Below are 11,752 nucleotides of genomic sequence, written 5' to 3'. Positions count from 1 at the left end.
CCACTGGAACTGCCACTAGGACACCCCGAGGGCCTACTGGGACCCCATTGGGCATCCAGTTTTTCAACTCTTTTAAAGTTATGCATTATCCAAAAACATGTAGGTGTGTTGCAGCAGCAGTGTGTGCTTGGTAAACTAACATAGACATCTCACTGTGTCACGCCAAACAAGTCTGAGGTGGGAGATCAATGTTACATGACATCACATCCCTTCTATCTGATAAAGAATGCGAGGTGAAACATGGGCAGGCAGCGGTAGACTCTTGCTTTTGATTGCAAAGGTCTGTCAAAGCTAGATCTCCTGAATTCCAATGGTCCATCTCTCTCTCTCTCTCCCTCCCTCTCTCCCTCCCTCCCTCCCTCTCTCCCTCTCTCTCAGCATCCAGCAGCTGCGCCTCTCATGCCTTTCCCGACGCTGAGCGAAGCCTCCCATACAGATGAGCGCTGGAAGCCACGCACCTCTTGACGTAGCCACAGACCGGTTGCGGTGCCACTCGGTCTCCGTAGCACGTATTTGCGCAACGTGACCGATGCTCAACTTGCTCAACTGGCTCCACGGCAGGCACATCCGGCTCCCACCGTCTCGTGAATTCACTCGAAAAAAGTGCTATCATAACGCCGAGGAAAAAAGCTAGAATCTCCGAGGTGCTGTGGAGGGAAAAAAACCCTCCGCCGCTTCTCTCCTCAGACCGGACTGGACCTTCCCCTTGTCGCCGCCGCCGGTAGACATAAGTCGGGGTGCAGTCGTGATGTGACTGCATGAACGCACTCCACTTTAGTATCTGCAACAGCAGCTTTGACGACCGCCCAGAAGGTGAAAACAGTGCCAGCGTCAGTGTTTTGGTGAAGCGGAGGTGATGGCTTCGTTTGACAGCATGCAGTCCACGCAGAAGCAGCTTCCGTGACAACAGCTGGATTTGTAGGGAGCTATGTCCCCGGGCACCGAGGCTCCGTCCGCCTGTGATAGTCGACAGCATCAGTGTGCCCCCTCGGTTTGGCGCTTCGAGAGTCTTCGCTAAAGTCCACGCGCACGCTACCTGGAGTCGAGGAGAGGTTGCTGTTTGTTGAAAGGCCGGGCTCTCTGCAGCCCACAACCCCGCATCCTCCGCGGCGTTTCTCCGCGTTTTTCATGGCGGTGGATATCAGAGCAACCGCTACCTGAGCTTGATCTCCAACCGCGGCCATACATACCTTTACAGCTAATACTGAGACTTAATTAATCGACGCGTGGATCGCAGCGGTGCTGTGTCTATGTGCCTCAGTCACACCACCCCGGAAAGGACTTCTTGCCATTGAGAGCTGGATATGCAGAGATTAACGTGAGAGGATGGATCTAATTATCTGTGTTTTGGGGCTGCTGGCGCTGGCCGTGGAGGGCATCCGTTGCCAAGGAGTGTATGGTGAGTGTATGCAAAATTCAAACGTGATCATGACCTTGTAAAAACTAGTGGTGGCTCATAAATCGCCACTCATTCCCATTGGACTCATAAAGGTCCTGTGATAAATAAAATTCAACTCGTGTTAGGCTGACAAACCAGGTCTGAATGTCATGTTTGAGTGAGAGCCTCCAAATGTTCCCACCAACCCTGAGTTTATACAGCAAATCGCATGGGCAGCCAATCATGCACAGCCCCCTTTTCTCATCCAATCCATCACTCATGATAGTGCTAGATTTGTGTTGGCTATATTCATATAATATAACATGGGGACCTCTCAGGCTGCTAGCCTACATGTCATTTTGAAATGACCATTCAAAACGTGGCATACATGTGTTTTAAAATGTCACCAAGAGGACAGTAATCTGTTGAGCAGCGGCGTTTAGTATGCACAGTCATGAATTATCTTCATGTGTGGTGGTTCTATCCGCCTACCTCTTCCTTATGTCAGTCAGTCTGTATCTCTCTCTCCCTCCCATGCACACACACATACGCACACACATTTCTGTCTCCTACCCTGTCTGCTAGTGCAACCAGTGGCACAGATGATGTCTCATATTAATCGTCATCCTTGCAGCAGCAGCAGTATGAGGAAGTAATGATTCATGTGCAGTTATATCCGGACATGGAGGAAACCTTGAGGTGCACATCTCCGACCTGTCTGTGTTGACAGCGGCTCTCAGCATAGCAGAAGTTGTGCAGGGAGAATGCGAGGTCAAGTTGAGAGGTGCGATTACATTTGAGAGGCTGTTGCCAAGCACCATAACATATCTTTGTCGCTATCTTGTGTGTGCAGAGATGATGCGTCAGGATTGTATCTATTATTTTGCTCTGGAGCAGGAGTCTCACTGTTATACACTTGAAGGGGTCTTCAGGGCCAGGAAGTGGGGGGGGGGGGCACTGCTGTTATTGACATCTCATATAAAGGCCACTTCAACGATGAAGTGCCACAAGTAACACAACATTTGGGAGAATTTTCTTTTACATTTCCATTACTAACATCTTATCGGCAGTTTTTTAAACAACATTTGCCCAAAGTGGCCTGCTCTTAGACCCCTGTGCTCAATGGAAGATACATTATTTAATCACAGCACATGCCAGGGCAGCGATTGCATAACCGCTCTCTCATGTATGTGCAATGATAGCCGTATTTCTCCTCCTAACACCTGTTGCAGATGTATCTCACAATGCCTAAAAATGCGATTTTTACTCAAGTTTTCAAACTCTCTAAGCCCTCATTAGGCAGTGTTAGATTCCTACGTGGGTGTGTTGTTGTTTAGAGTTAGTGAATCCACTAGCCTGAGGGCATAACCTCTTATCCAACATTGATGTCTCAAGACGGCATTGCCTTGACTTGATTCGATATTCGCATCTACTAAAACAGTCTCTCGGAGATACACATATATTCAGGGGAGACGAGCATGACGTTAACCATCAATACTGATCACATGAATGTCAGATCAAAGCTGTGGATCCTTGGTGCAAGCCGGCTCTCCATGCTAAAGCGTGTGGGTGCAGATGAAGATGCAAGCTCATTAGAAGGAATCATATCCCATAATGCTCGTTGTGGTGTTGCCATAGAGGCATGTGTGGACTAGTGGGCTTAGCAGCAGTCGAGACGGGGCGGTGTAGCAGATGGAATTGTTTGAAATTCAGCTGTCTGTGTTTGCATATACATGATGATGTTCAGCATGAAAATTCCCATGAGCACAGTCACCCCCATTTCCCTATCACTACAGTGACTAACTTATTCTACAGTGTGTTGAGACTTACATTTGTCCTTATTTCCTTGGTGCTTTAACTGGCACTGCTAAAGGGAAATTGCTTAGATACAAGCAGATATATAAACATTTATATACTCAACCTTGAATATAAAATCCCTTTAATTGGCAAAGAGCCATTGGGTAGGTCCTCTACATGCCTCATGTTTAAAGCGTACTGCGTCTCCAGAGGGGTGCCCTGAGTAAAAATTAATTGGCAAGGTTCAAAAGTCAACATTTATTATTGATACATTGAAAACATTAACATGCAAGTTGGGTTTTCGTCCGTTGTATTCACTGAAGGTTTTGACACAAGAAGGAGGGGGAGGCGAGAGAAGGGGGTCAAGGAAATGGAGTATTCTGCACCGCATGTAATAAAAAAGGCAGTATGTGGTTGAATAAAAATGAGGGCTGTGAGAGGATAACATGTTATGGTGGCAGTAACTTTGAAGTGGTAGAGTTTCATACTTTTATAGAGGGCAAGGCCTGAATGTTTTACTTTGGTCTTACTTTGAAATGAGGTATGTTTTTTTTCTTTGTTATCTCACAGTCAAATCAATTTCAATAATAGTTATTCACACTGTTTTTTTATCACCCGATTCCATCTCTTTTTTGTGGTGCGTTCAAAGCCTCAGCAATCACTTTCCTTCCCTGGATTGCAAAATGACCCAAAAGCAGATGAATAGGGCAGTTAGCGAAAAATAGACTTTTCTCAACGATTATTTTTATCCCCTAGAATCGGCAACCGCCATTGTTGCGGACCAAATGGTGGAATCATGATGTAATAATGAAGAAATCACATACTAGTGCGTTAAGTGGTGCTGCCAGAGTCATTAAAGAGGATTGATGAAGGCTAGTCATCCCTCCATGACTCCAGGCCACAGAGGGAAAAAGAGAGACACCACTAAAGTACAACATCTGCTCCACTCTTTCTCCCCTCTTTTTTTCCAGTCTCTCTCTTTCCTCATCACTTTTACACACACACAAGCGCACTCACACCCTCCACCAGGAGATTGCTCTATTACTCGACCGCTGCTCATCTCCGCCTTGCTCTCCAGAGCTCCAATCGTTCAGTTGCTGCTCTTCTGCCGCAGCAAATGAAAGCACATACAAACCTGGCAAATGATCTCAACTGGCAATTATCTGATAAAACAATTACCAATGTTTGTTTACGACCCAACTGCCCTCAATAATGGTATTAAACCGCATCAATGGAACATGACACTTATGGTAGCATGGAAACGTTTCTTGCTTTATCTGGAGAGCACCGCCTTCAGTATGTTCTCTTTGCATCTAAGTCACTCGGCGACAACCTCCATGGGATGCACGGATGTTCCTGATCTCGTTTTATCTCGTGTTAAGAGAAAAAGTTCCTACTGCTCTCTCTCCCAACCCACTTCTCCATCTCTCTCTTTGCCTCTCTCTTTCTTTCTCTCTCCCTCTCGTTTGCATTGAAGTCCAAGCAATTGCTGGGGTTTCTTTTCATGAGCCCCGGTTCAGTCGCTTTGGCTTCTAAGCTATGCAAATGCATTCTGCCAGTGAAACTAAAGCCGTCTTTGTTGGTTCTCAGAGGCCTCCTCCACAGAGTCCTTCATCATTCCCTTGGATCGGGACCCTCACATTTCCCACCATAATGAGACCGCGGAAAACTCTATCTCTTCTCCACCCTCCCACTCTCAGCCCCCACCTCCCTGCCGGTCTCTCTGCTCTGCCCGTCTCTCTCTCTCTCTCCGTTCCCGCGGGGAAAAGCGGAGGGACGTTTACAGTATGCGCTTCAATCAGAGGCAAAGGAGGACGGAAAGCTGGGTACGGTGCCACCAGAGGAAGTAATTTCTTGCAGTAGAGGAGAAGAAGGGGGCTTCAGATAGCACCAACTTAATCATACCCAATGTCAGTTCTCTTAGGACCGAGTCCACTGAGACCGCCGCTGAGTATACACCGCAGAGACAATGTTTCGACTTTTAAGTCTGCGCACTCCTGCTGTTCTCATTATTCATCGGATAATCGTTTACATTCTTACTTTAATACTTTAGTACAATGCGATCAAGAAGAAACCGATGTTTTTAAAGTGTGGTGAATTCGGGAAATCAGACGTAGAGTATGCTAAAAGTTCAAAATAAGTTTAGTATAGCCCTTTTTAATTGTTATGGTCAAATTGAGTCAGATGTGTAGTGCTTTGTTTGAATCCTCCTTTTCCCATAATACAGCCAAAGCATAATTAAATGTAACACTTCCTGCCTGCCTAAGCCCTATCTTTTAAACTTCATAGTATTATAAACTGTGATCTTCCAGTCAAAATTGCGATAATTCTGAAGACATCACTGCGACACAAGCTGAGTCATACTTCTCATTTGTGTAAAATCACTGAAAGCGCCTTCTCAATTTCATCTCTGTGACTTCTTGTTTAGCTATGAGGTAGTGTTGCCCATGTTAATGTGAGGTGTGTGTCGGTGTGACTCTCCACTGGAAGGATGCCACTCTCAGTTCTGCCCTCTCTTTGCCCCCTTTAGCTACTTTGGAACATTTTGCTGTGTATAGTGTGGTAGTAAAACAAAAAAGGATCAGAAACATGTAGCTTTAATTTGTATGGTTACTACTGCAATGCAAATATTCCATTGCTGTTCACTTATGCAGAGTTTAAAGCAAAGATACAGTTGTGCACACCTGTGAAGAACGGAATATATATATATATATATATATATATATATATTATTTATGATTTCTGTTCAAAACTATTAAAAAGGATTGTAATGTAGCTCTGGCTACTTTTCACATGTCATAAACAGCTGAAATACTTTCCTACTGTGAGGATTTGGATGAGTTCATGAACACAATTTACCTCTGGATCACTCTAGGCCAAATCCCCACCGCGGACCAAAGAAGCTTATTGTAACCTGGCTGGCTGCTTCAACTGTTAAGCCCACATCCCAAAACCCTGAGCTACGTGTGCTGCTCTGTACAGTGCTGGGCACAGAGAGCTGCTGCTAATGATCTTGTAGCCATTCATTCATTAAGTCCTGTCCCGGTGCACGACTATACCGGCCTCACGCCCCGCTTTATTTAGAATCTGTTCTTTAAATTAAGTCCAGTAACTGATATTCTTCCCTTTGTCTTCTGACGTTCTAATGAAGTGGCCATTCATCATTCAAAACAAGATTTGAATCCTAAATGGCAACCTTGGTCCTGCTAATATTGCTTAGAAGAGCAGCATGGCTTCTATCTGTAGTGATCTAATTTCATGTAATAGTGTTACATGGTCCAATGAATAAAAGCCAACATAAGTTGCTTCTAGAAGCCTCACTGGTCAATAGGTCTGGTGCAGTTGCAGTATGTCTCATTAGACTCTTATTGGCATTGCATTGTTTTTCCTTCCGATATCCCTTCCTTCCCTCATCATTTATACATGTAGTAGCCTAATGGTTTTATTTCTTGAAGTTGATGGACTGGATACATTGTCCTATCATAAAGTCTGCTGTTTGCTTGAAAGATGAAAAGTCAGTAACAAGGTCATTCTTTTGGCCACTGTTTTCAGTCCTGCCAGGGACCTTTGGAGCATGCCATCGAACTGTCAATCTTTCCTTTCCTGTCTGCACTTCACTGCATATTGTTGTAATTTACAATAATCAGCCATAAAGATATCTTTCAATGATCCAGAAACTGCACACATAAAATAAGTAGTTTACATCCCACCGATTACATAGTGGCATGTAGTGTATAATCAACAGGTGGTGAATCACATCCACTGAGAGTTCAGTCTAAATCTGCAGTCTAGACCTACATGACTATATAAGGAACAGTGGGCCTCATGAAGCAATAGTATCTTAAATGTCCTTGTATTTTCCCCTAATCTTCTGTTGAAAAAAAAAAAAGGTCTACTCCAGATACACCAAACATTCTTAACCATCCAAATCTGCCCTGGAGTGCTGCATGATGAATCCCTCCTGATCATAAATTAGAGGCGTGTATCTGATTGTTAATTATTAGCATAACCAACGCCCCCAGAGGGCAGGTGTAGTGCTGTGTGCAGATACTCTGGCAGGTGCCCAAGAATTGGAGAGATGAGAGCAAAACTAAGAAAAACATTGATGAATCCCACAAATCAATGGCTACTAAAATAATGACAACTAATCGTTAATACAAACAAAAACATTTGTTATCATATTGCTTCAAGTATGAGGCCAATTGAATCATTTAAAATGTGTTGGAAATAGTTTTTTAAAAATAAAATTAGCATCATGTTTTATAAATTGATCGTACAATTTGTTATGTATGTATATTCTCAAAGCATCCGCCAACCCATAGTACACACACAGGTGTTTTTACTTACGACCGCTAATTAGCCCTGGGACAACCTGTGTTTGATTGACATCTCCCTCACCCTTTCATTGACTCTGTTTTATCTGTTGCGGCAGGGAAACTTACCCTGGTATGATCGTTATCATTGCACAGAGTTGTGTGAAATGATGTAATTCCCATCATAGCTCCACCCAATACACCTGGTAAAAGTCTAATTAGCCAAGTAATTGAAAACACCTGTGTGAGCGTGCGGAGCCTTTAATTGGCAAACTAAGAAGCAACAACTACAATATAACCCTGTTAGGAAGCTTAAAGCAGCATACAGAAATACTCATATAAAAGTACAGGAACATTTTACTCAATTAAAGTTATAAATTACATTTCTGTGGTTAACAAAAACACAAACGATAAAAATAAACTTCAATGCAGCTCCCTTAAAAAATTAAAAGTATTTATCAAAATGCCACCCCATGTCTGGTCAATGCAAATGTTGTAGCATACTCTTTACATTGCATTTAGCTGACGCTTTTATCCAAAGCGACTTACAATAAGTACTCCAAGACTTACAGGGTGTTTCTCAATGTCGAGGACGATTCCTTGGTAGGACATGTCTTCCAAGTCACTTCCTTCAGAAGCGAGGCAATAATCCTTCCTAGCCTCGGAAAACGAAGAATGGTGGAACAGGCTAAAAGGTTTGCGTCATGTGCGAGGCCCCGCCTTAAATGGAGCGCGATTTCCGCCAAAGATTTGGAAATTGGTCCGTGAGCAAAGCCTGGACATTGGAACAGTCCTTCGGCAGGACTGGATGACGTAGCATCCTTGAAATAGTGTCTCTGGAGCATCCTTCCTTGACATTTAGAAACACCCGCAGTTTCTGAGGGAAAGACTTTGGTGAAACAATTAAACTTGTAATTCAAACAATAGAGTATAAATCCTACAGGCTTAAGCATGATCCCCTCATATGAGCTGGAGCCCTGCCTAGTGTTCCGGTTTTACATTTTCTGCTCAATTTCTAACATTTACTCACAGTTAAGTCATACAGGATCTCATCCTAAGCTGTGTAGCTGAAATTAGACTTATTGGATGTTCAGTGGTTTATCTTACTGCCTCATGACCCTCCATTTCTTTCAACAGACATCCATGCTTTCACTGTAATTATGCCATCATGCCTCCTACATGCAATACAGTTTGGGCCACTCTGTATTCTGTAGGTGAATCACATGCAGCCCTACATGCTGCAGGCCGATAAGAGCATTCCAAAATCCCTTTCGCCAGTTTTATAATTTGTGCACAAAGGGGAAACAAAGTGCATTTATGCTTTTACAGAGGCAGCAAAAGACTAAGCCCTTTTTTACCTGGTTTATAGCTAATTTAATGATATGCTGATTAATGTAAGAATTCATATTGTAAATTGACTATTCATGAAGTGTTAAATCCTCAGATAAACTTGATCATTTATTAATACAAAGCTAGTTTTATATAGGCCAATAATACATGCATTAGATCTTGATGAGTCATGCATTAGTTTTGCATTAGAAAACATCAATTGTGTATCCCCATAAAGTCTTAAAGATTTTCCTTAATGAACAGCAGGATTAGCTGCTAAGATAGATCCTTTTAAGTGTATGAGGTGTGTTTCCATATCTGCAGTCATCATTTCCATGATTGGCACAACTTCAAATCACAGAGAATTATACATGCTAGTGAGCTTCAAAGTGACGCAAATGATGAAAGGCGCTCATTGAATATGAATGTCTCCTCCTGTCTTCCCTCACGCATTTGAGTCAATTGAATTGTCTTTGTTAAGGCAAACTGGCAGGACCCGCATTTACACACACAAAGTACAAATGACTCAGCAATCCCAACAGGTAGCTGACAACAGGACGCGCCTTTTAGCAGCACACCAAAGGAAATAAAGCGAGAAAATAGCAAGCCGGGAGAGGATTGGTAAGTTTGGCACCCACAAGAGGCTAATGCCAACCTTCAACTATGTCACTTCAGCCCACACAGGCATCCTAAGTGCTGCTCCTGTGAAGTGATGTCTGTTGTCATGGTGACAGTATGTGAGCCTGGCACTGCAAGTCCTCTGACTTCCCTGTTTCCTCCCTCGCCCGCTCGCTCGCTCCTCCCCTCCCTCTCTCACCGCCTACCCACTCGCTCATTCTCTCCTTCCCCTCACATGCCAGGAAATCAATCGCTGAAACAAATGTGAAGTGATTGCAGAAACGAAAGCTCCTCGCAGCAGCCTTACAATTGCGCACGAGAGCAGATGAGATTGCAGCGAAGGAAGGGGGGGCATGCTTGTGGAAGGTTCAGAGGAGGCTGAATGTGTCTCTTCAAAAATCACCACCATTTCATTGCTATGAGGCGACTGCAGGAAGGGGCCTACTTATCTTTGTGGAGAATAATGCTTAAGCGTCTCTGACAAGCAGAAACAGTGGCGGAGTAAATGTGCTGACAATGACGCCCTCAGTTTTATCGAGCTCCAAAAGCATTGGCGAAAAGCAGGGGGGCCGCACACACACCCTGGATAAGACGACAATCATGTCAACACCAACCCTCGCCCCTCCCGCCAACACCATGTATCAGTGCTGTATTTCCCCCCCCACCCTCTCTCATATCTAGTCATTCTCCTGCTGGCAAAGGGAAACGTATCATCGTGCTGTGGCTCTGCAGAGGCACTATACATTTCAAGCATACAGTTTGAGTGTGAGAGAAAGTGCACTGGTTTTTTTGTGCATCTGTGCTTTTTTCATCTATCTGGGGGAATACTTTGCTGAGATTCTAATTCAGCATTCTAATTTATCACAGCGTTCACACATCCCTTATGAGGCAAGACTGTTCGTGGATGCTGAACATGCCTCAAAGTGCCTGCTAACATGTGATGCAGTGATTACTTACGCTTTTACATTTACTAAACCTCCCAACGGTTGTAAAGGGTTCTCAAAGCGCCTGCTGAGCCGTTTTTTTGTATTATTTGGCTTTCTGCGTATCCCTCAACAGTCTCTAAAAACCGTATTCTTCTAACAGAAATTCACAATGTAATAGCTAATCTCTTTGGCGTCATGCTCTCTTCATCTCCCCGCCAGACACAGTATCCCAGAGGCTGTTGCACCCATGGGGATAACCTCAAGCCGTGTGCTGTCAGTTAATGGCTTCCCATGGCAAAGCAAGCAGAGTTATCCGGAGTAAGAGAAGCACTTCTCCTCTGAGATTTCACTAAGTGGTGGAAAGAAATCTCAAGGCGAGATTTAATGCAGATGTTGGCATTCTCGCCAAGTTCTTCTGATTGTCTGCCGTCTCCCTTCTTGTTTTTATTCAGGCTGCTGCAGCAAAAGCTCTGCAATGCACAATACCTGGCAGTGGGGGAAGAAGTACTCAGATCTTTTACTTAAGGAAAAGTAGCAATACTAAGTCGTACAAATACTCAGTCCTTCATTCAAGTAAAAAAGCATTTCCTTCAAAATATACTTATACCATTTCAGAATAACATACATTAAATACAATTACAGTGTTTCCCCTAGGTTTACTGCCTTGGCAGGGTGCTGCCAAGGGTAGCACCCTCGAAAAAAAAATTCGGGGCACCCAGATTTTTTTTATCCTTTGGAGCAGAGAGAGGAGCTGTGGATTATTGTTATTGATATCGTACAGTAACAAAGTATTTGTACATTAAAAAGTAATAAAGTACAGTGTTACACTGTACTTTATTACTTTAATTCAAACTGTATTCCCTTCTTATCATGTAGCCTACACTTCTTCCTTTCATTGATACATTTAAATCACCTGACTACAGCATATAACTTACCTGCTGCAACCCTGTGCTGCTGCTGCTTCTCTCTGCCTCATCCTCTATTGCTGGAGGCAGCTCCACCTTATCTGATCTCTGATATGAAAGCAATCGTGTTATGATCATATTGAGCTATTGGTGTGAGTCTAACATTAAACAAGCAGTCTGCTTGTCATACATTGCTGACGATACATTTTAAGTGGCAATTTGTTGAGTCACTGCCGCTAAATGTCGGTAGCATCAAGCTAGCAAATCCTGCATTAGCCTCACATCAACAGGTGACAGAACATCCAATTATCCTGAGCTAATTTACTGAATAAACCAACTCACATCTCCTGTCTTTTTTTTCACCCAACTCATTAGACTATTCTTCTGCTGGCGTTTGATTGTTGTTTTCTGTCAAATTCAATACTGTAGTTCAAAACCGCGGTACCTGCTCACCATCTGTGAGCTATTTTTAGAATGCGCACGCTA

At 43.6% G+C, this 11,752-nt stretch overlaps 1 protein-coding gene across 1 annotated transcript in view; it reads left to right on the top strand.

The window, feature by feature from the left end:
- The first annotated feature begins 392 nt into the window (after positions 1-392).
- Positions 393-11,752, top strand: part of LOC104956717 (MAM domain-containing glycosylphosphatidylinositol anchor protein 2-like) — a 99,070-nt gene continuing 87,710 nt past the window's right edge. The window contains exon 1 of the mRNA XM_010784248.1: positions 393-1,399. Coding sequence (XP_010782550.1) covers positions 1,327-1,399 — 73 coding nt within the window. The 5' untranslated portion in view covers positions 393-1,326. The remainder of the gene's footprint in view (positions 1,400-11,752) is intronic.

The sequence above is a fragment of the Notothenia coriiceps genome, unplaced genomic scaffold (assembly GCF_000735185.1).
Source record: "Notothenia coriiceps isolate Sejong01 unplaced genomic scaffold, NC01 NC01_scaffold00026228, whole genome shotgun sequence".
NCBI lineage: Eukaryota > Metazoa > Chordata > Actinopteri > Perciformes > Nototheniidae > Notothenia > Notothenia coriiceps.
Note: the sequence above shows the minus strand (reverse complement) of the source record. Positions and strands in the feature narration are given on the sequence as shown.